The sequence below is a fragment of the Falco punctatus genome (assembly GCF_963210335.1).
Source record: "Falco punctatus genome assembly, chromosome: 5".
In the NCBI taxonomy this organism is placed as follows: domain Eukaryota; kingdom Metazoa; phylum Chordata; class Aves; order Falconiformes; family Falconidae; genus Falco; species Falco punctatus.
The window spans coordinates 42,541,048-42,565,203 of NC_137584.1; the positions used below are offsets into that span (position 1 = coordinate 42,541,048).

The following is a 24,156-nucleotide window of genomic DNA, read 5'->3' on the forward strand; positions in this document are numbered from 1 at the left end:
TCACAACAGTCATCCTCATCTCACTGGCTACACAGCTTAGGAATTCAGGAAGGCCTACACCTCATGCGCAGTAAGTAGGATTAAATTTGTACAGCTCTAAAACACAGTATGTGGAAGCCTCCAGTCAATTCTAAGAATGCCCTTAGGGATCTGCCACGCTTAGCAAAGCCTAAAAAGGACTAGCAGAAACCGAGCATTAGAACAACAGTAGGTGCTACTAATAAGGTCCAAATCAATCTTCACTTCTGCAAGGTAACTGATGTTTCCTATTTTTAAGAAACTGTAAGTCAGCAACTGCAAAAAGAATACACTTCCAGAATAACTCTGTCCACAAAGACTTCCACTGTTTTGTTGGTTTTTCTTTTCAAAACTCCTCTGCATTTAGGCTGACCTAGTGTGCTCACTTTTTATCCCAGTGTCTTCAGCAATGAAGTAACGAAGCTCTAATGTGCCTCCACATGTCAAGTAAGCACCCTTACACAACAAGGACTAATGCAAGCACAAGGAATTAGTAATATTTAACTCAAGTGCCACAATGTACGGATTCAGTCACTCAAGACATACTCTTCAACAGTACGGAGATAAAGTGTCTTCTCCATTTTACAGAAGGAATTAGGTTGGTAAGCCTCTAGTTCAGCTTTCCCTACAGCTTTGAGTAGCACTGAAGCCAGCCCCTGGGCAAAGTGTCCATCCTGTCTGTCAGCACAAACAGTCCCAAGATAAAGTTGTTATACTTAAGGGAAATATTGAAGTCCACAACCACCACCATTATTTTTTTTTAACAGCTTGGCAACATCTGCATAATCTACTCAAAGTCAAAGAGAGCTCAGAGGGCGATGACAAACATTTCAAATATATTTTTTCCACAGTTCAATCTAAAACAAGCCAGAAGACGACAGAATATCCCCAGGAGAGCAGCCTGTTCCTAAAGTAATGCTAGCAGTCTGTGACACCACAGCAGTTTACATGGAAGGGATGCAGTTTGTCTGCCTCTGCAACCTATGACAAAGAATCATGCATATCAAACGCAACATTGGTATACTTGTAAAAATTAAAACTTTAGTCTTTGAAGGGACAGACAGGAGGTCTACCATTCTGCAATGACTATGCCAACATTATGGATACACAAGAATACCATTTTGCACAAAGAAGCCAGAATTCACATGCTTATCTCATATACCCCTAAACCTCACTCACTTGGCAAACCAGCTCCAAGCTGGGATGGAAAGGCTACTCACACGATCATGCCGATATTCCATCTGACAGACAGAGGCTTGCCGGTCACATCCTGGGACAGCGATTAGTGGTCGACAGACATTTATGTAGTACTTCTTGCGCTCACTTGTTCTTGAATTATCCATGGCATACCAGTTTTCACCTCTCTTCTCAGATTTTGCTAAGCTGAGCAGGAAGAGAAAGTTCTAAGCTTAGAACACATGTTCTTCATAGATTCTCAATAGCTTTCTCTGTCAGTCTCAACAACAAGATGAGTAAGACATTTCAAAATAACTTTTCCTCCTCATCTTTAAGCGTTACAATTAAAATGAATGCTCCTAGGAAGCAGAACACCAATTGTCAAAGTAATATGTTATTAAGCAAAACCATCCCAAAACATCAACTTACATCTTCTAAGGCAAGTCCATATACTAGAGGGAAATACTGTCCCCATTTCAAGGTATTTGCAGGTAAGTTTGTCACAACTGATGAAGTTTCTAGTGCTGCCTACACAGGAAGCCAACTTCTTCCAGTGCTAAGCCATCAGCCAGAACACTGAAGTAGAATAGCCATGTAATGGTGTATATGTTACTCTCCTACCTTGACAAGTCATATTGGTCCATGGTGTTGGGATCAGTCACAATGCATTCCACTAGCATTTCAGGACAAGCATGTTCAGTGTACCACCTAAAGTTGTAGGTATAGTTATCTTCTGTCTATAGAAAACAGCAGAATAGGTCAGTGAGGCTTTCCACACTAAATCCTTTGTGACTCAACACTACTCCTTTATATGTTAAGCTTGTTATTTCCCCTTGGTTTTGGGATATATCTTCTCAGATTGATTTGTGTAGGTTTATTTTGTTGAAGATCTTATCATTTGCTGTGCCACCAAAAAACACTCTTTCCAAAAATAACAGAACCAGAGCAACGTAACTGATGTCTGCTGTGTTGCAGGACACACAGTCCTACCACCTGTTACTTCTCAGCAAGTTTGGGTTTTTTCAGCTAGCAATACAAAATTATCAAGAGCACTGGTAATTACATGCCCCAGAGACTAGAGAAGACTGAAGTAAGAACCTGGATCCAGGTGGACATCTTACTGTTCAGTGGTCAAGACAAGCCATACGGGTGCAACAAGAGGCATATATCCCAAGAGTAATAACTACTTCTCTCAGTCTGCTTTATAGATAGTGAATATTTGTCCTCATGAGCCTCGGCTTGCACTACCCTAGCAGCAATTATTGTCAGGATTTTGGGATGGAAATCCTTCCCTTCTTCATATAGAACTTCTTACCTGATATTCAGGCTGACCTACTCCAGCCTGATGGTCACACAGGAAAGTTATAAGGGTAGATCGCTGTGTTTTCTTCTCATCATTGTATGCTGTACCATTTTTGTAGGTCAACTGAATCAGACCATCGTAATATGAAAGTTTGGAACTGGGCAGTCCAAGACTCCAAAACTGATCCTTACTAGAAAAGAAAAAGTGGGCTTTGAGACTGGGCAGAATGCAAAATTAATTTTGTCTTTAAGAGAAGTCTTACAAGTAGTAAGCACACAGGTAAGTTTATAGAAGACACTATAATATGACAAAAGAATTAAATAAGGTTGACTAGACATAAGTGAGCTAGGATGAAAAGAATGCTGTCAAAAGGAAACTTAAAACATGAACAGATGTCCTTCTTTGGAAGGGAACGCTGTACCTTGCTTCGCTATCTAGAAAACTTTAACACTCCTTTCTCTAGAAGAGCAACAGAAATACAGAGTTCTCATTCTCCAGAGAATTCAAACTGCAGACGCGCTAATGCTGGGCTCAAACTGGCTCCATGCAAGTACGTGTGGACCGCTAAGACCCAGCACTGCACAACAGCAAGTCTTCTTTCTCAGGGAAGAAAGCTGCCTTCACATGCTCTTAGTTCAGGAGCAGCTTTGGTTTAGCAGGGTTTCTTTAATTTAACACTGGCTCTGTCAGACCTAGCCTGACCACCTTCCCCTAACGAACATTCTTAGTGTCTGCAGTGAACTCCCCTTGGCGGGAGAGTAACTCAGAGCCAACTCCAGTACAGCTGCATGTGTTTGCACTGTACCACACCTCTGGCACCACACTGACCTGGAACCTGAGGTGTACAGATATTACCTCAGGCATCGCTTGTAGAACACAACAGCGATGATGCTGTCTGAGTAGCAGTACACACCGGGACCGTGCCTGCGCTGTATTAGTAACAGAAATACAGAGCAACACGCAAGCTCTGAGCTCCACCTCTGCATAAGGCAGCCACTACTCATCCCAAGCGCTGCAGTGCTTCCTTGGCCAGCTCTTGGAATCCAGCTGACCCTGAATACAAACTGTAGGTTGGCTTACTACAGCTGCAGCAGTTAATGGGAAACATAAGGGGGAGCAATGGACACATTCAATCTCAAAAGCTAGCTGTAAGCAAGATTACATGTGTGCACTTTACTTGAAAAAGGTGGCAGCATAGTTACAGCACTACCAAATAATATTTTGCATGCAAATTATATGAATTTATTACAGGCAGCACAGTAATTACTTTACAAGCAAACTGTTCACTGTTGCCCACAAACAACACATCATGCAACAAGAGGTGATCTACTACAGACAACAGAACTAGAGTTACTCACCTTTGCGTTACCTGGCATGCTGCTGATTTTGTGTGACACAACTCCTCCGGCACACTGCCACAGATGTTTATGTAAAACAAGTATTCACTAGTATTAACTATATAGTGCCCATTTTGCTTGGCCAAAGGTGATAAATCAAAAGAGAAGCCTAAACGAGAAGGAATAAGCTTTATCAGTTCAATTTTTCCCTGCCATCTCTCACAGGTTTTGGTTCTACCAGTGACACAGCTAGCTCACTCCCCCACCCCCCCAGTAAGTCTCCTTCCATGTAATTATTGTTACAGAAACAATATGGACACACTAAAGTATGTTTTCTTATACGGAGAGATTTACTACAGTAAAATACACGTCACACCTATCTTCCTCCACAGACACTAGAGGAATATTAAGCTTGTGCTGTTCTGATCTTCCATGCCCATATGCTTAAAACTGCTGTGCTAGAATGTTGTGGGTGCTTAGACTTAGACTGAATTTGCTTTGTTCTTATGTATCAAAAGGACTCAGCGTGGGAAAATGGCTTGGAGGGGGGAAATTAAGAGAAAACTGGGACCTAACAGAAGCTGTAGCATAACAACAACCTTTTTAGGGTAAAATACAATTGCCACTTCCAGGGCAGTTGGCACGCACACAATCTGCTCCACCAGGGTTCCCTGGGCAGCACAACCTGCTACCCTAGAGGAGCAGCAGAGACCCCACGGCCAGGCTCTGCTGCGCTCCCTGCAGGATTGGGAACTTGATGGGACCACACAGCCGATATGCTGCACAGCAGCTGTCAAATGGGAAGATGTCCGATGCTGAGCCAACAACTGTGTCAAAATTATAATGAGCATCTAAGAATTATCTCATTATAATATGAACACACACCTCCATCCCAAAGTTACCCACCTCCAAGGCACAACCACCCCTCACAAGCAGGCGCTTTCTGTTCCTTATTAACTATGTCTTTAAATGAAAGCAAGAGAATTTTACACCAATCAATAATAAAAGAATGTTTGACTAGAGTCACTCAAGCTCCACCTGAGAGTAAAGTGTAACAAGTGAATGAATGAATGAGGGGAGAAGTCAGGGAAGACTCGGTCGTAACTGCTGGGATCAGTCCACGGGCTGAACCTGTCTGCTCCCCCACAGGGACACCTGCTGGGTAAGAGCTTGGTCAAGTGCTAAATGACTATCTCACACCAGCTGTTGTTAGTGATCAATGTTTTGGTTATATACCACTTCAAACTTGTTTTTGCCAACAGTCCCTATCACCAATTATCATGAACCTTAATTGTCATGATTTTATATTGATAAAGAGTGTTATTCCGTAACCTGTTACCGTTAGCCCTTTGTGGGCGCTAGCAGCTGCCAGCGGTGGGTAACACATTCAGGTAAAGCGGGAGGACCCGCTGAGGGTCCCCCTGATGCAGTTGGGGTGTTTCCCTGAACAAGGCAGTCGAGTTGCCCTCCGACCCAGCGGGACTGTTCAGTGAAGGGTCCCTGTAACGGGACACTGACAGACTGGTCGGGCACAAGGGTCTCTGCTTTCCTGGGGCGCCGACAGACAGATCAGACACCCAGGGTTGGGGAAATCTCCCCCCCTCCCTTCACATGACACTCACTGTTGTGACAATTTCTATCCCTCACAACCTTTCCATCTATCTGCTCAATGTAAATACATACCTGCCTGAGGATCAGAGACTTGGCAGTTATCTCCTTCAGTTTTAGACAGGACACACGCAGCAGCGGTATACCAATCAAATGTATATAAACACACACTCTCAGTCATCAAGATTGGAGCACTTTCTAGATCGCCTGGTATCACAAGAGGAAGATGTTACACATAGAGACAGTCAGGCTGCCAAAAAGATCTAGGAATTTAAGCCTAGGAACACTAACTCCTCCCCAACAGCAAACCCAGACTAACTGTTAAACAACCTCTCCTCTGAAATGAGGACTAAATAGAACAAAAAATTCCTTGCACAAACTCTTTGCATCCTCCTCCCACGAACAAAAGCTTAGCCCAGAAGCAAAAATGCACTGCTCAGTCTGTCCCTGAGTACTATCACACTCTTCAAAAAAATGTTTGCTTTGACACACTACCTGGTGCTCTGCTACAAAGCAATAGCTTTATTAGGATCTGGTTATGCATTACTTCCTAACAGCCAGCACACTTGAAGGATTCAGCTTCCTCAGGCAGAGGAATACAGGTTATCTATTTCCCTGGGACACAGTTAAACTAGTGGGCTGTTATACAGAGATGAATAACATGAACAACTTCTGCAAATGCTTCTGCTTTTCATAAACTGCAAGGAGTGTAGACACAAAACATGCTTATTGGAAGAGAAGATTAAAATGTCTGATCTCAGTTCAGAACCAGTCTTTCCCATCAAGAAAATCTAGGGAAACAAAGTGCTTTGTATAGCTTCCAGGTATTTATAGAGTTTTAAATGCTTGAACATACTTTTGTGATATTTCTGAGAATCTTAGTTCAAGACACTTATTCAAAGTTCTTTAAAGGGTACTTGTATACCAGGTGAACAGAACTAAATACCTGCGAGTACACTGTTAACATCCTAGTAAATAAACCACAATGCTTCATCTTTTGCACAGAAGGAAACAAAAGACAAAGGCACACGCTAATATTTAGCATTCATGTCTGGGCATTTCAAGTGACCTCTAGTTTTTAATCAGATCAGAGATCAGAGTATGGATATTCTCACCTGGTCTGCACACTAGAGTGATGATAGTTTTGATTTTTTTGTTACCACCACAGCTGTCTCCATTTGAATAGGTAAGTTGAATATTTTCTCCAACCTTTTTAGGAGAAGATACAAATGTTCCAAGATTCTTACTCCTGTTTTGTTTATCTGTAAAGACAGTAAATACATCACTTTTGTTTCCCTGGAAAGAAGTGTAGTTTACACTAAGATACTACTAACTAGCCAGATGGGACGTTTTAAGAAAGCATAGCATCAGGAGTTTGTCAATACCTCTCCAAAACCATGCTAGAAAGCCTGGAGTTTTTTAGTTATAAAAGGCTACTTGCATCATTTCTTCTTGGGTCTTTGGAAGCACAAGAGAAATGCGGTCCTAATTTCTGTTTCCTCAAACAACTGAAAGCACTCAGGGTAGCTAACTCCATTTGCAAAGGAAGTACCAAGCCTTCAGAGTCTTAAAAAAAAACCAAAATAACACACACACTCACCTACAGAGCAAACAGCAGCAGCATCTGGGCAGCTGGAAGCTCCTCCTCTCTTCCACACCTTATGGCAGACATTGATGTAATAACGCTTCCTCCCTACCTCCGAAAAGCTACTGTCCACAGCTTCCCAATTCTGGGCTAACTCTGAAATACAGGGGGTTGTCAAGAACAAGTCATCTGGCTTAACTTTTCTAGCCTCTTCATGCCAAAATGCCTTTTATCACAAAAAGACCAACATTTAAAAACACTTAAAATCACAGTAACCAAGGCAGTCATGGATATAGATACTTTCATATGGCATTCACTCCTGTTGGGATAAGGGAAGTGAACACAGTACCCCAGAAATTAACTTAGAAAAGCAAAAAGTTATTAATGTTCAACTAAAGAATTGCACTAGCCAAGGCATGTAAACTCAGGACAAAAGTAACTGAAAGCTAGTTTTCATTGCCATACCTGAACCGCGGACCAGAGGTGACAAGTCATAGTGTTTTCTTTTATCAGCAACTCTGCAAAGGAGATCTTCTTTCTCATTAACACATGCATATTTTGTATCCCAAGTGAAAAAATAGGTGCAGTCCACTTCACCAGTAAACACTGGAGTTCCTCTACCATCATTACCTTAACATTGAAGATGGATAAACAGATGTTAGGTTTCCAGTGGGGCAATGTGAGAACAGCAAGGAGACTTGAGGACTTGCAATGAGCAAGGAACACAAAAATCCTTTTGCTGCACAGGACTTACATTTGTGGGTTGGTTTTTGCATGTGTGAGTTTGTCATTTGGGGGAGAGGGGTGGGGGGTGTGTGCATTGCTTGGGTGGGGTTTTTTTTACAGTTGGCAAGGAAACAAGGCTCTTCCATACCTCAGTATTCTTGATCGTTAGCGTAAATTTAGATTAGCAGTGCTACTACACAGTGCAAAACAATTCTGCCAGCCCTAAAAAGTAGTGCTTACTCTGACAATATTTATTCCTTGTGTTAGCTGTGGCTCAAAGCAAGCAGTCCTTCGAACATAAGGTCTGCTAGCAAGCACAGAAGTCAAACCCTGAGCAGTCATCACAGCTTCTTAAACTCACCTGCTGTTTCATTGCACTCAAAGTTTATGACAGTCATTCTCTGAAAGCCAGAACTACACGCATCCCCATTTGGATAAATTAAAGTGAGATCCCCATCGGAGTATCTGAGTAAAAAGTCAGTTTGAGAAAAAAAACATGTGATCAGGCAGTGTTTTTCACATAACAGAAGCCACAATCTTGTTTGTTTACTGTCTCTCTCAAAGGGAAACAAATGCTTGTTCAACATTAATATTGACATTTTTACTGCAACAAAGGCTCGCATCCACTGATTTTTCTGGTTACTTTTTATGAATTTGTATAGAGTTTAAGGAATGCTCTAAAGCTACTCTAGGTGTGGTGGAACATCTGTTCCCATTAGTTTATTGCATGACTTTTTTTGCAGGTGGAGGAAGTCATACTTCCTGGAAAAACACTCCAACAAGTCTGTCATGTGCTTACAAACAGAACAGAAGGTCATATCTAGGTGAATAATCACTGCTTTGCAATTTCATGCAAACTATTATCCCATATGCCACTTGAGAACCCTGAAGTTCTCAATAAAAAAAAAAGTCAACCACAAAATCCTGGACCTCAGTAGTCTTAAATATGATTAATACAAGCTCTTGCAAAGGAAGGTGAGATGCTGAAGACAGCTTCTAAAACATCTGATCCTGATGCCAATTAGCATGTAAAACTCAAGGACAGCAAGAAGCAGCACAGCACAATCTGCAATTCTGATACCAAAGCTGGTTGAAAGCCTCTCCCCTGCCTAGGCAATGGCCTCTACCAACCTCATCTGCTCCTGCATTTGCTAATGCCAGCTTGGTATACCGTTAGAAGTCTTTACATAAAAAACTTAGTGAAAATACTTGCTATATATATATACACACACACACGCTTGCATATACATATATGCATGCTAAAAAAAAATTTGTATCAAATATTGCTTACATGACAAATAAGGGCATCAAAGTAGGAAACAAAGATCAGTCAGATCAGTTACCATAGCTAAAGAGCCTTTACACACCTTAGGGTTTGGTTCTCAAATCGTCCTGCCACTTTTTGCTGGTTATTTGAAGATTTTACTTGGCAAGCTGAAGTATATCCCGTGCTGTCCCTGCAGTTACCTGCAGTGGTTTTCCCACATATGTTCAAGTAATAGTAATATTCCTCTTTATCATCTTTGGCTAGATATGGTGTGACATAATCTGAATGAATAATAAAAGAAAAAGTTTTCTAACACAGAGCAAAACAGATTTAAAAACCCAAAAATCTACAGAGGACATTTTTCCTGTCTCTGAACATGGAACTGGAAAACTGGCTAGTAACATCACAAACAAACGAAAAATAGCGAGCTTACCTGCAAGCTGAGTAAGTGGACTTAAATCAATAGAGATATCATGTTGCTCATTAGTCAGAAGACAGCTTTTACTCTCCAGGTAATCCCTGTGACAGGCATACTCAGTAACCCATTCAATTTCATACCGGCAATTTGTTTTAGCTGTGAGTTTGGGACCTGCACTCTGATACAGAAGCAAACAGAATTTAAATTACAAGTAGAGAGTTATTTGAAATATAATCCTTAAAGCAATTCCTTTAGGATCAGTAATGACTAGCGTCACCTGTAAATTGCTTAAGAGGTGGAAACATTGTCCCTAGCCTCTCAGAAACAGGTGTCAAGAAGAAATAAAACAGCTCCTAATAATGATGCATCAAACTATTAGATTTCTAAGGAGCAATAAGGTACTAGGCATTAGCAGGACAGCAGAAGTAACAGTGCTTTAAAAAGCACTTTTCCTTAACACGTTGACAAAAGCAGAGATATGTGAGCCCAAATTGCTAAATACAGCTTGGATTGATTTTGCCTCAGAGGAGTCCTCAAAGAGGGGAGCAGAGATCAAGTGTTCTCTGAAGGTAAAGCAGCCTTTTAGACACTGGTGTTTTAGCAACTTTGATTCCCTCAGTCCAAATCAAGACTGAAAGACATTCAAGAATTCTTTAGCCAACACTTCTGTCAGATGTGGTTTCTGTAGTGAAATATTTTTGCACCTCCGGGAGAAGAGGTAGTCTTGCTTTTCCTCACTTTAAAGCAAAACCTTTAGAAACCCACTTTGTTTCATAGATCTGTATTTCTGCCATCCAACAAAACAGGCAGATACATGGGCAAGTATCAGATAAATTACAGGCACAAGTAACACTAGCAATATTACTCATACCACAAGGGTGCGTAGCTGCAGCGAGGTATTACAAAGTGACAGTAGGAGAAAGGTCTATGGTTTTTTTTCTGCAGCAATGAGGGTGATTTTGGGTACCTTTCTAGGTCAGATGAGGGAAAAAACATTAAACCAAAAATTAGTCAGACAAGAGCTCCCCCTTCGCTAACCTGCAACCAGAAGCACTACAGTTTAAAGTTACAGAGCACTAGCAATAGCTGCTTTGGCCCAATTCAAAGAGTGTGGGTTGCTGAGATTACCCAGCATCACATCAAAGCAATCATCATACTGCACTGAAGCTAGGCTAAAACTTATGTCCTGCAAAACCTGAGTTGCTGCCTAATACTAAAGATTTTACTTTAAAATTAGTTCAGAAGCCTGCTTAGTAAGAAGTGACACTTACCATGCAACAGCCCTTGCTAGCTATTATTTTCTTTTTCCTGAGGAAGGCCAGATTAGTAAAGAAACAAGTTAGCAACAATAAGCATGCCCAGCCAGACTGATGATGGAAGAGTGGTCATTAGCAAGCAAAGCCCTGTGCCAAGGATAACACTACACTAAATCAGTCGTATTCTCAGAGGAAAGCTTTGAACCCAGAAAAGGACAACCAAATTCACCAAGACATGAAAAAACACACCCCTGGGGAAATTTTATTCAAGTTCCTGTTTATCTCTTAAGTTCTATAGGACTTTTTGAAGAGTATATTTAGGATCTCACACTTCACAAGCTGAGAACCAAGAGGATTTCTGTTTCTCTTCAGCCCTGAATAAAAATGAAAAATGCTGCACACAAAAGTTAGAGACCAACCATTTAACACAAACTGAAGTAGCAAAGTTACCTCTTCTCCCCTCTTTGATGGGCAAACAAAAGTGATCGTCACTGCTGGGTTATGGCCTAGGCAGAAGTCTGGCTTTTCTTCATCACTATATATTCTCTCATAACTCAATACCAGCCTAGAAACAGAAAACGGCAAACCAAAAATACAATTAAGACACTGAGCACTGTACAGAAGAAGGATATTCTTGAAAGAACATCTACTCTTTGCTAGACACCCACACAGAATATACCAAAGTAGCCCTGCTCTTAAAAGCAGCTTCCATGGAGGCCTTAAATTCTTCTAATCTTACAGTTAACCGTAATAAAGATCAAAACAGTCCCAGCAAAATCACTTAATACAGCATCCTCTTGCAACCCAGTTAAGACTATGCTGAATACCCTGTAACCAGTATTGTAGCAAGAAGTTGGCTGGCAGTCGTAAGAACATTCTCAGCTTTGCTCTCAAACAGCTGGAAAGCAGATGCAATAAACACTCTTGCATCTTTTTTAAGTAATAACCACTCACGTTTAACCGCATTCCCATACTTCACCACCTCTGTATGTATAATCTCTTCCCATTCTGCCCCCAGGATTAAGAACAAGATTATCTCATTAGCAAATTGAACAGGAGCAAGGCAACTGGGACAGATCAGAGGCGGCAGGCAGGAGAATGAAACATGGCAACTACCTGACAGGGAGAGACAAATGGCAACATGACTTGGGTGGATTGCCTTGTTCCCTCATCTGGCTTCCCAACTAAGCATTACTGTCCTATGCAGTCTAACAGGCAAAAGCTAACAGCTCACAAAGGGGTGACAGCCTGGCTTCAGTTTAGTCACACCTCTAACTGGCCTCTCTACACCTGAGGACACAGGTATACAACTGTCTTACTCCCTTCTCAGGCCACTGTAGTCTGACTGAACACGTAACAATGAATTTTCGTCGAGCAACGAAGAGCTCTTCAACCCTAGCAGTAGTAAGATACAACTTTCTTGCCAAGCACTTTTATAGAGTACTAGTTGCACTTCAGTATGAGAACATGCTTCCTCAGATGTAAGCTTCTGCCTTGGTACAAAACACCTCAGCCACTTGTTTCATGCTGGGGTAAAAGTCCTTCAATGAAGAACTAAACTTCCCTTGTAAATTAAAAAAACCCAGCCTTCAACTTTATCACTGACAGGCCAGAACCTTTGGCCTCCCTGTTATTAAACTGGTTTATTCTGCTTGTTTTTTTCAGCTTGCATCTGAGATAAAGAGTACTGCAGAGGTCAACAGGGTACTATTGACCCTACAGACATGGTAAGCAGGCTCAGATGACCTGAAGCTCAAAAAGATCAGCATGTTAAGTAAGTCCCCTGAGCCATATTGAGTTGTTTGGGTGGTTTTTTGGTGCATTTTTTTTCATTTTTTTGTTTTTTTTTCGGTTTTGGGGTTTTTCTTCTCTTTCAAGCTACACTTCCAACATAAAAGGCAGCAAGCAGAAGAGAGGCAGCATCAAGGAAACAGTTTCTTCTAGTCCCATCTCTGCCACCACCAGGAACAGTAAGTCTTGCATTGCTTATCTATTTTTTCTACTAAAAATTCATGAATGCAAAAAAACAGAAGGGCAACATCTGGCCCTATTCTCAACTTTTAAAGTACTTCTTGCAGTGAGCCAAATACAGTGCGTAAACCCACAGAGCACCAAGAGCATTTACCCTGTGGGCCCTCAGCCAAGAGGCAGATGGGGTCAAATCTTACTCTTCTGCTTGTGGGCAGAAAGCAGCAATCATCCCTCACTTCTGAGAGTTTTGCAATTCTATAAACAGTACAACAGGATGCCTGAAAGACTCTGCCACACCAGTATGTGAAGAAATTTTTTCTGCCAATGCTTCAAATTTGAAGTGGTACTGATGTTAAGTTTTAGAAGATTTATTTGGTACTGACTGCTTCTTTCAGCCCAGATGACTGAGAAGCGTTCACATAAGTATGACCACAATAATTACGTACCTGTCTTTGTCGTGAAGTTTCAGCTGCTCCTGTGGACGGCCAACATCATACGCCTGACCTTCATGTAACAAGCAAGCAGCACTGCCAGCAGGACAGCTTCTGGTCTCTCCACCCAAATTTCCTGTTATAGAATACAAAAGATAGAATACAGGACTCAGTGTCTAAGCCCTGCACTGCCTGAAGTATCTTGCCATTTTATCTGTGGGCTTACTTACCATTCATTGCTCTACCCTCTTCTAAAAATACATTTAAAACTGGTTACATTAAAATGTGAAACTGACAAGTGAAAACCTGAAACCTTTGTGATATGTCATGCTGCTCTGCTTCTGGACAGCAAATTCACCCCCCCTGACAAAGTAGCTGCAGCTAGTTACCAGTTGCTAGTACAGCTGTTGGATGCTTAGGGCTTTGAGAACTTCTAGAAGTGCGGCAAGTTGTTTGTTTGGGTTTTTTTTTCCACATCATCAAAACGATACCGAGTAATGGGTAACCCCGATTATAGTGAAGTTTTTTCCCCTCCTTTGTTTCTTACAAGCCGCCTTATTCAGAGCTGTCAACAAAAAGTTTCAGACTAGCAGGATTTTTAAAAGAACAGACCTGGCATTAAAACTAGTAAGTATTAAACCCTTAACAGGGGCACAAAACACATGTTTAACTGCAGTGTAAAAACCACAGTGGGAGTATACATCTAAACTAGCCTTTTCAGCAAGTTTCAGATGAGTGATTTTGCTGGTTTAATTCCTTACATATATAGCTCCCAACTGACACGAAGTGCTAGCAGAGCACCATTACTTAACCAAGTACCTAGAAACACTATTTCAGATGTACCTCATGACATTCACTTGGAACTAAGCAACAATCTGAACTGAAGCCCAAAGTAATAAATTAGAGCATATGAAGTGCTATGAACCATCCTGGTCCTATTTGGCAGCAACCAGAAGCAGCTACAACACAAGCTGAGCTCTTCCACTCAGTCCAGTTTAAGTCAACTTTTCTAATAATACTTGCCATTCCAGAAGGGGTGTATCTCTAAACACCTCAATAGTTGGACAGAAAGGCTTGGCTTCACAGAAAGCAGCCTTCAAATCATTAAAGGCAGCTTGAAATAATAGTGCAAGTCCCAAAATCCTGATCTTTGGTCATAGAACAACCTCAACTGAGGCACTGGAAAAGTACCACACCACTAGAAACTCATACACTGACAGGTGCCACAAACAAGTGTTCACACCTAAGTCCCTGCAGATGTTTATGAACAAGGAATCATCATCAGAATCATCCACCAAATAGTGTCCTGAAACTTGGATGAGAGGATTCAAGTCATGTTTCTTCAAGTCTTCATCAAACACATAGCAAGGGACCTAGAACAGCAACAAAAAATTACATGCAATCCATGCCACACAAGTAGGGAGAAGTTATGAACAGGCATCTATAAAGCCAAGTTAATTATGTGGAAAAGGTTTTTACTTCTAGAAGCTCAAATACTTAAAGCTAGACACACTGACTAAAATTAGGCATCCAAAGTTAAGACTGTGTGCTCCAGCTTTTAGAAGAGTTTTCCTATAAATAACCATACAGATCACAAGAAAGGTTAAAGAGTTTTTAAAATTCTCAGCTCCACCAACTTCAACAGATGCTTTGTATGTCTATGAAAAAGTTAGGTTTATGGATGTTGTTGGCATTCATTTTGGGGTGGGAGCAGGTTGTTATGAATAAAATTGCTAGATGTGTGAAAAGTTCTGCACAGATAGTACATAGATTACCTCTTTCACAGGTTTAAATGAGTTTTTCTTGCAAGCCACAAAGGTCCTCCATTCAAAATAATGCACACACTCTGTTGCCGTTACAAATTCAGGGGTTCCCTATTTAAAAGGGGAAAAAAATAGTTCTTTGAAAAACAGACTTCAGTTTTACTTTACATCTGTAGACAGAAAGAAGTTCATTCAAGAGATTAAGAAAAACAGGATACAGCATGTCACAGAACAAGGGAATAGTTTCTTAATAGCACTTGTTAACAGCAAGTTTGTCATTCAACAGCTTTGTTGGTAAACTCAGGAAGATGCAGGGTGCCAAATCCTTCTCAGTCTGCATATGCACCAGTTGTCAAATTAACATCTGCCAGTCCTAATATGCAGTAGTTGTAGTACATCCTTTAGAGGCGCTCACTATGCCAATTGATATTGGCAGAAGCACCAGTCACAGAGGTATAGAATCATTTAGGTTGGAAAAGACCTTTGAGATCAAGTCCAACTGTTAGCCCAGGACTGCCATCTAGTTACTAAAAAGGAAAACATCAACGCAAATGTGTATAAATAGGTGAACAGCAAGACAATGCACGGGTTTATCAGTTCCCTGTCTTTCATCCTACAAAGGACTGATTAGCAATCTTGTGCTACACAGAAAGAATGCCTCTGATCTCAGCTACTTCTTTTTATAGGCTTATGTTATACACATTTGTATGTCTTTCAAGATGGGGATTCTACCATGGTTCAGGGCTGGATGCTCAAATGAATGTCTCTGCTCAGAGAAAGACAACCAGATTTTTCCATTCGCCCTCCATCACCTCAGCTAGAATCACTTTAAATATGCTAAAGTGCTTTCCTCCCTGTTTAACCCCGCCATAGAAGCGTTAGAAACAAGTTGTTCCAGACACTATTACAAAATTCTTTTACTAGGTCACATGAAGGATGGGTGTTAGAACTACACTAACTAGAAGAAGTTTGAAGATTGTTATGATCGGTGTTACAGCTGGAGCTGAGCAATAATTTTTAACTTAAGGAGTCATCTGCCAAAACAGAACAGAAAGCATTTAAATCTCTGCTGCCCTGGCACTTTGTTTAAATCAGCTGGACTTCCAAGAGGGCGTGTGCAACAGCATCATCAGTGCCAACAGCAGCACTAGTAAGTACTTACCTCCAATATATAAATATGTAAACTGATTACAGTCTGTAGAGAACACCAAGCTGTGCTATCAGTTAAGTGTGGGGAAGGTGTAACTCCAAAAGCACATGGAAGAGAACTGCATATACACACGCCCCTAGGAATTTTTGGGGGATCTCCATGCACATTTTAAGCAGATTCTCACAATTTCTCCAGAACCCCAGCTAGACACATAAGCACTGTCGGTTCAACAATATGCAGACAAAACCTAATACTTACTGTTGTCAGCTCTGCTGACCCATGATAGAGGTCAATTATTTTCTTCAGTGCTGTTCTATTAAACTGCCACACCAGGTCCACAGCTTGGACACAGCCAACATTTAAACAATAGCTCTCATTGTTGACTCACTCCTCCACGTTACACTATTAAAAATACTACAGTGCAATCCCTGTAAAAACATTAAAGACCCAGGAGAGCCCATGACCAGAGCTAAGCTGCGGATCTGCAATTATTTTCTACTGGGACAAAATTTGGAAAGCCACAGTAGATCATGACTTTAACTCGGTATTCAAACATAACTGGCTCTTCCTTAAGCTATGAAGCTCAGTAATCGATACATCCATAAGTACACCAAGTCTCCTTAAAAAGCAAATTAGAAGAACATGCCATTTCCATCGAAGGTAAGAACACATGGTTTACACTTACCAGTGTTTTCCCACACAGGAAGTTAATGCTGCTTTGAATTTTGTGCTGGCTGCCTTGCTGGAAGCAGTTACGCGTAGTGTTGAGTTCCAAAAGAGTTTTAGAAACTTTTTGTAAGTTTAAGTCACCTAGGATTTAGAGAATTAAAAAAAAAAAGAAAAAAAAAAGATATGGTTATAATATAGCACTTCCACACAAGCTCAACAGACAGGCTCTGATTTCAAGCACTGAGCAGCACAAGACATACCAGCCCACTTGAAGACAGTCTCTGAACAGAGTACAACTGAAGACCTTCCTTATGGTTCTTGCTATTTGGAAGACTAGATCCAAGTTAAGATAGTGTTTGACATCTCTAATCACACTTCTTTCTCAAAGGTTTTTAGCAAACACTTTGAATGTTAAGAAGGCCAACAGCAGCTGCCACTACAAAGTAATCACTGCCTTAGGAACAAGGGCTAAAAGACTCTGTCAGAAAACTGTTACCAAGTTTCAAGTACCGTAATTCACACTTTCTTCCCACTGGCTTCTGTTTATCAGCTTCTCAGCCTTTATACCATTTATACAAACAGCGTCAGCACAATTATGAGGGAGAATCTATCAAAGAATGGTTTAGCTTGGAAGGGACTTTCAAAAGTCATCTAGTTCAACCCCTCTGCAATGAGCAGGGACATCTTCAATGAAACCAGGTTGCTCAGAGCCCCGTTCAGCCTGGCTTTGAACACTTCCAGGGATGGGGCATCTATAATCTCCCTGGGCAATCTGTTCCAATGTTTCACCACCCTCATCATAACAAAAAATTTCTTCCTTACATCTAGTCCAAATCTACCCTCCTTTAGTTTAAAACCATTATTCCTTGTCCTGTCGCTACAGGTCCTGCTAAAAAAATTAAAAAAAAAGAAATCTGTTCCTCATCTTTCTTATAGTCCCCTTGAAGTCTTGAAAGGCCATTATAAGATCTCCCTGGAGCCTTTCTTCTCCCAAGCTAAACAGCCACAATTCTCTCAGCCTGTCCTCATAGAACGAATGTTCCAACCCTCTGATCATCTTCATGGCCGTTCTCTGGACCTGTTCCAACAGATCCATGTCTTTCCGATGCTGGGGGCTCCAGAGCTGGATGCAGTACTCCAGGTGGGGTTGCAGAGCAGAGCAGAGGGGCAGAATCACTTCCCTTGACCTGCTGGCCACACTGCTTTTGCTGTAGCCCAGGACACAGTTGGCTTTCTGGGCTGCATGCACACACCGCTGACTGTAAGTCTACTTAATGAAGAACCCACTGGTGCCTGGGCACAGCCACTGTACTGGTGCTGCCTGCAGACAAACCTAATGCAGACCCACTTGCCTCAGCGCACATCTACCTGCATCTCCGATCCCCTTTAGCACAGCTCATGTGCTGCGTGAAGGCTGGGGTCAGTGCTGCATTGCTGCACATCCCTCTCCTCCCCAGCACCTGACATGAAGGGGAAAGGTGGAGCACAATTGAAGTCATGATGAGCACCAGCTCAGGCCACTGAAACACTCCTGCTCAAACCTATTCTAGTTTACATTAGACACAAAATCCTTTTAGATCCAGCATGCCGACTCCAGCCTGCCCATTTTTAATAGGTAGATTTTAATTCTGCAAAGAGTTGGTATTGAACTATAGGGACTGCTATAAAATGCAAGTATTGATCAGCTTCCCCCTTTTCATTTTTGTTGACATATACACTAGGGAAAAAGGAAGTCAAATCTGTAACCATTGCAGATAGCTGCTTTGCATATAGGCCAAATCTTGTTTCATCTTAAAAACACACTTGTTGGAACTTTGCCCAGCCTGTTATCTCCTCACTCAAGGCAAGCAAAACTACGCTACACCCAAGTAATATAGTCTTGAAAGCAAAAGGAGCAGAAGTAAGCAAACTGGGCAGGAAGAGGGTACAAGAACCTCAAATATTCTGTTGAACAGCAGACAGAAACAACTATAGCCACCGAACATGCAGGTAAAGCTGAAACAGTGGCAGTCAGAATGGAAACTTGATGCTAACCCACGTAGCATCCCCTCAGTAGCTCAGGGCTCTTCTATTCATGCTGCATATGCTCACACTAACTGCACTATAGGAATGCATGTTAAAATTCTCATACCTAAGCAGCCCTTCACAGCATCCCCAGTAAAACCAGGGCAACAAGTATTACAGACCATTCAATAATCCTCTGCCTTCTCAAGGGAAGGTAAGGGCAGAGACGTGTCAGCACAGAAGAATGGCACCATAGATTAACGCTGCAGATACACACCTGTGCACAGGATATGTGCCAGGCTCAGAACCTGCAACAGGGAAGCATGCTACCACTGCTGCAGTTCAGTGTCACCTTCCAGGCACCTAGAGGCTGTCAGTGGCTTCTGCCGTTTATATTTCCTAACACTCCTGGTATCAAAAAGCTGTGTTCACATTTTAAGACTTTCAGCACTGATACTGGTAAAGGTGCCACGCAGCTCTCTTAAACCTAAGAGCTACTTTGAGAGCAAGAGTGCTACTTAGCACTTCATTGCTTAGAAGATGCTGGCAAAGCATCCTCTTTTCTTCCCTAGATTAGCAGAAGGAAGCCAACGCAACTTTCTAGGCAAGAGCTGTGTATAGTAACAATATGCACACACGATTAAAAACTCTCCAGTTATAAATGCATACAGTTATAAGCCCTAACTTAGCAGAGAACTTATGGCAGCACCATCTGAGGACTTAACTTAGTGTTCTGTAAACATTAGCTTTCTCTCAGCCCTAAGAACACACTACACTGCACTAAAGGCACTTGTGAATCTACTTCCTCTGTTAAAGTGATATCCTAAAAAAAAAAAATCAAGTTAAACCAGTACATCTTGTTTACTACAGGCCAATATGCATGCTCTCTTACCCCTTTCATGCTTAGAACTAGTTTGGGAACTTGCTAGAAGTTTTAGCAAGAATCTCTTCAGTGGCACATGACTTGTCCCATCCCTGCTCACAGAGCAAGTAATCTCATGAACCATCCCTTCACATCATCAGCTTCCAACGAGCTTCCTTCCAGAGCACCAGTTCTGCAACCACCTTTACCTTAACATCAAGCTCCCTCTTCAGTGATCACTCACGTTTTCATGACTTTAGATATGTGCTGTTCCACAAAGTAGCACACTACAAATCAGCCAGTACAGCTTCTTATTACACAGTTGTGCTAAATCAGTATCAAAGATACTGTCCACAACACCTTTTGCTCATTGACTCCTTCATCTGTTCAGCTGTTTGGAAGGAGAAAGGCAACCATGGAAGACATCCAAAAAGAAAGGGTCATTTAGGTGGTAGCTGTCATTTCATGACCAGTCCTTCTACTGCAGCTGGACAAAGTCTGCATTTCACCACTCAGGTTAATAAAAAGTTACAGTAATATTTCCACTTTTAATCTTAGTAGTAGTCCAGCTAAATGGCACACGAGTCACTAGGTGTCACACTAAGTTAAATAAGGGCCACATCATTTCCACCCTCACTGACATTCAAGAACTAAGCATTTTCCTACACCTTGAAAACATCTATGGTCAATTAATAAAGCTGAAAAGCTTTTTCTAGGAGAGGCCTTTGGGGTCTCAATACCAACCCTGGCATGTCACACTGACACACTGTTTATGTTAGCCACAAGGCTTCCTTTGGATACAGGCCAACTACTGTCAGAGCATGGGGCCTTATCACCTATCAAAGCTGGGAGCAACAAACAGAACCAACCCCACAGCTGTCACCCCTTTCATAGCCAATATTTAAAAACAGTATAATTGTTTGCAATGACAATTTTTTTCTGGAGGAATGAAGAAGAGATCTGATTGAGCCCGAATCTGAAGAAAGCTTATAACTTAGCGAAGTTTATCAGCTAACAAATTGCCCTTCTTCCCCCAAATCAAAGCCCTTCAGCTGCACTCAGCTGTGGCATGTAAGCAATCTCAAATCAGCTGGACTGCTTGAAGGCCAGTATGCAGCTTAGCAATTTTAGGTAACTGGAATCTACACTGGGAGTTGACACCTGCCTAGACCTGGATCAAAGAGTCTTCTTTTCTCGTTAAGAGTGGTTTGTTTGGGGTTCGTTTTTTTTTGACACAAGAAGCTTGATAATCCATTAGCATGACGCCAGCTCCATGTGATGGCGCTGAAGCTCCAGTGCAACTACAGGCAGTACAATGAAGCATGGCAGGCATCACTTAAGTCTCAGACTAACCATGAACAAGAACAAAACCTGTGACAATTTGTCCAATAAAACAAAGCAAAATTCAATGTCGATGTTAACCGCACTGCTTCGATTTCTTTATTTTATTGCAGGGTGGTTAAAAGACAACTTAATTGAACAGGATTTGTGGCTTAACCCTCGGGAGTCAGTTCCAACAGCCTCTGCAAGACCAAGTTCTGACTGTTGCAAAATCTTCCAGCCAGTAGCAGTCAGGCAATGAGACACTCAAGGTTTGCACACAGCGGTATATTTGATACTGCTCATAGTCATTACCTAGCTCCATTCTCCCTTGTTTCCACAAGAAGCATGGAACAAAACCTACACAAGCCTCTGGGTCTCACACTTCCTTAGGGAGAACAGGTTTCCTCAAGCTCATTCAACTTGCCACATTCCAGCCTCCCTCAAAAAGAGCATGTTAAAACAAATGCTCAGGTGCCCATTCCTTTTCTAATCCACAGACAACTGAAGCCTCAACTGCATATGACTTGAGACTCACATCAGCAGGAAACAAAATTCTTGCTGTACATTTTAGGAATGAAAAACATTAACAGCATCAAGTGGTCTGAGATGTCATGCTCCTCAGAGTAGAAGATACTACTACATGCAATTGCAGTTTGAACTCCAATGAAATTTAACCAGTCAACCCAGAAGACTCTGGAGCTTGGATATAATGCCCTACATAAAAAAAACCACATGCACACACCACCACACATGCAGCCACAAACTGAAATACACTTTTATTCATGCACCCAGAGATTTTATAAGCCTAGGTCACAACACTAGCAGTTTGTCTGTAAAACACTGATTGACACAGCCTGAAACCAAAGTAACTCTACAGTTAGTGCAGAAGGGCAGGGAGAATGGAGGCTGACTAGCCGCTGTGCAACTGCCTACAGATGAGAATCATTTTTCTCCTCACCATCTTCCAGCAGTTCAAGCTAAAACACTTTTACTGAAGACTCATAGCTTCTCATAAGAGTTGTGTGCCAATGGAAGGCAAGATTGGCTAGCATGTTAAATTCAGACTTCAGATCTACAGATACTAAGAGACAGTGTGAAGAGAGATTACTTTGCAGAAAGCTATTGCTTTATTTTATGAGAAGTAACAGTCAACTATCAGAAAACCTCTTCATCAGTATTTATATATTATTGTTTCATCAGCTGAAGCACAGAAGCAACCTTGCAAGTGACAAGCATCCATTAAAATAAGCACACAAATACTGTTCAGAGCAAAAGGTGCTTCTAACTGATGAAATCACATGCAAGCACGTGTATAGGAATATGCCAGTTTCATATTTAGATCAGCATACTGGTCTACCCCTTCTCAGAATACCAAGGACATCTGAACTACTGAAGCAGCCACCAGATTTTACAAGTGTAACTGAAAACAGAGAACTGCATGTAATTGTCTTCCTTTCTTAGCAATACTCCCAAGACTGCATTACATAGAGTAACCTGACTCCAAACAAAAAGATGATGTTACATCAGGCTACACTGTAGCATAGTTTAGAGCTATAGCTCAAGCTTTATCCTGTGTTCAGTATCGAGCTCCAAACAAGGCTGTGCACAGTGCATATCCTGTCACAGGTAGATGCACTTATCTCTACTTGAGACAGCCTTGCATAGTTTCACACTAGATTAGTTACCTAGACCATAAGTTTAACTGTCCTGTGATGTGATTATCTGCAATCAGTTCATGTTTTCCCAAAACCCTCCAGTAAACCTACAACAGAAAAGTTTTAACACTGTTCTGAAAAAAAAAAAAATTCTTTCCTAACATGTCAAAGTTTGCAATAGTTCTAAGACTATCCATTAATGAACTACTTACGAGGAAAGACACTTGTTGACTTACCTACAGACAGAGAGGTATTCTTATCGATGTCACATGCACAGACTGCACTTGATCTTCCACACTCTTCAACACCGTAACAGAAGTTTATTTTATAAAGCACATGCTTGTCTGGATCAATTGCTTCCCATGTATAACTGAAAAGAGAAAAAAAAAAAATCTGTCAGCTGGTATTCATAGCCTGCACTGCAGTCCTCTAGACACTAGGCCCTGAAATAACCAAGTCATAAAGCTAAGAGCACGACTAACTCTAGTTTCACATTTGTGTTCTACATGCATAAATACCAGAAATAATTGCTATTTTGTCACAGCCAAGAACAAAACAGGTTTAATCACAGAGGAGGGTATATCGGGTCCATTTTCCTCTTTCTTGAGCATCCAACCACCCATTCTTTCCCATCAAACCTCTGTGAAAGCCACCCTGACTAGGAATATCACAGGCAGTAAACCTTTTTCCTTGGGAGCGTGATAATAAAACTTCTCAAACATCTTTGGCAGGCTGCACACTACTGCACTTCAGCAATACCCTGTGGCAGAAGTGCTAAGCCTGAGTGGCACAGAACAGCCAGTCTCATCCTGCATGCCAGCAGCAGAGCCACCTAACCAGGGTCAAAACTGGGGGCGAGATTCTCGCACCATTCAGACTGCAAAATGCTAATAATGCTTATAAGGGCCTAGCTGCATCTCTATGCATCTTATATATCTAGCTGAATATTGAAAAGACAGTTTCTCAAAGGTGTGTCAGAAGCTGGAAAGCAAGCAGAGCTATCCGCAAGAGACTGTGGAAGTTCACACTAGCCAGCTACAGGCATATCAGAAAGTTAGTTGTCTAAAAACTGATAAATGAACATGAAGCTCTGGTTAATCAAAACAGGGAATAAATGAGAGTAACAGAAGAAAAAAAAAAAGTTAAACGCAGCATAGTTCAGTGGCAGAGCAAGGATTTGCCTCCCTCATAGCAGGCACTCAGACTGCAGAGAGATGTGGTCAGCCACATGACACAGCAGCACCCAGGTCAGCTAGCTGGGAGTCAGGAGCTGTTTAGACAGCCTGGCTTCCTGGCACGGCGCTCTGGCCAAGCTCTGCTAAAAAGCATGGCTCAGTAAACATGTGCTGTCAGCTTGGCTCAGCTCCACCTCTTCTGGAGCTGGCAGCAGCCTGCATCCTCTGGACAGTACTGATTTTTGCAACATAAGAGATTACCCAGCTTCCCTTCTATCCCAAGTGGAAACTTTAGTAGGATTTAATACAGAGCACAGCAGAAAACTGAGGATGGCACAGTGACTTAGTAGGTATTCCTATTATTTACACAGGGTTTAATACATCTGACCCACAGAGGTATGTTTCTTAATCTACAGATTAGTACTATATGCACTGAGGGAGATCAGCTACCCCCTCTCA

General features: G+C 41.6%; 1 protein-coding gene across 4 annotated transcripts in view; it reads right to left on the reverse strand.

The window, feature by feature from the left end:
• Positions 1-24,156, reverse strand: part of IGF2R (insulin like growth factor 2 receptor) — a 60,734-nt gene that overhangs the window by 29,838 nt on the left and 6,740 nt on the right. For all 4 annotated transcript variants that reach the window (XM_080390529.1, XM_080390530.1, XM_080390531.1 and 1 more), the window contains exons 2-18: positions 22,759-22,892; positions 16,695-16,819; positions 14,872-14,970; positions 14,340-14,469; positions 13,112-13,232; positions 11,145-11,259; positions 9,454-9,616; positions 9,121-9,301; positions 8,115-8,218; positions 7,493-7,657; positions 7,043-7,183; positions 6,558-6,704; positions 5,518-5,649; positions 3,856-4,003; positions 2,510-2,687; positions 1,816-1,931; positions 1,239-1,401 (exon numbers count right to left, since the gene is read on the reverse strand). In XM_080390529.1, the coding sequence (XP_080246655.1) occupies positions 1,239-1,401; positions 1,816-1,931; positions 2,510-2,687; positions 3,856-4,003; positions 5,518-5,649; positions 6,558-6,704; positions 7,043-7,183; positions 7,493-7,657; positions 8,115-8,218; positions 9,121-9,301; positions 9,454-9,616; positions 11,145-11,259; positions 13,112-13,232; positions 14,340-14,469; positions 14,872-14,970; positions 16,695-16,819; positions 22,759-22,892 (2,362 nt within the window). The remainder of the gene's footprint in view (positions 1-1,238; positions 1,402-1,815; positions 1,932-2,509; positions 2,688-3,855; positions 4,004-5,517; positions 5,650-6,557; positions 6,705-7,042; positions 7,184-7,492; positions 7,658-8,114; positions 8,219-9,120; positions 9,302-9,453; positions 9,617-11,144; positions 11,260-13,111; positions 13,233-14,339; positions 14,470-14,871; positions 14,971-16,694; positions 16,820-22,758; positions 22,893-24,156) is intronic.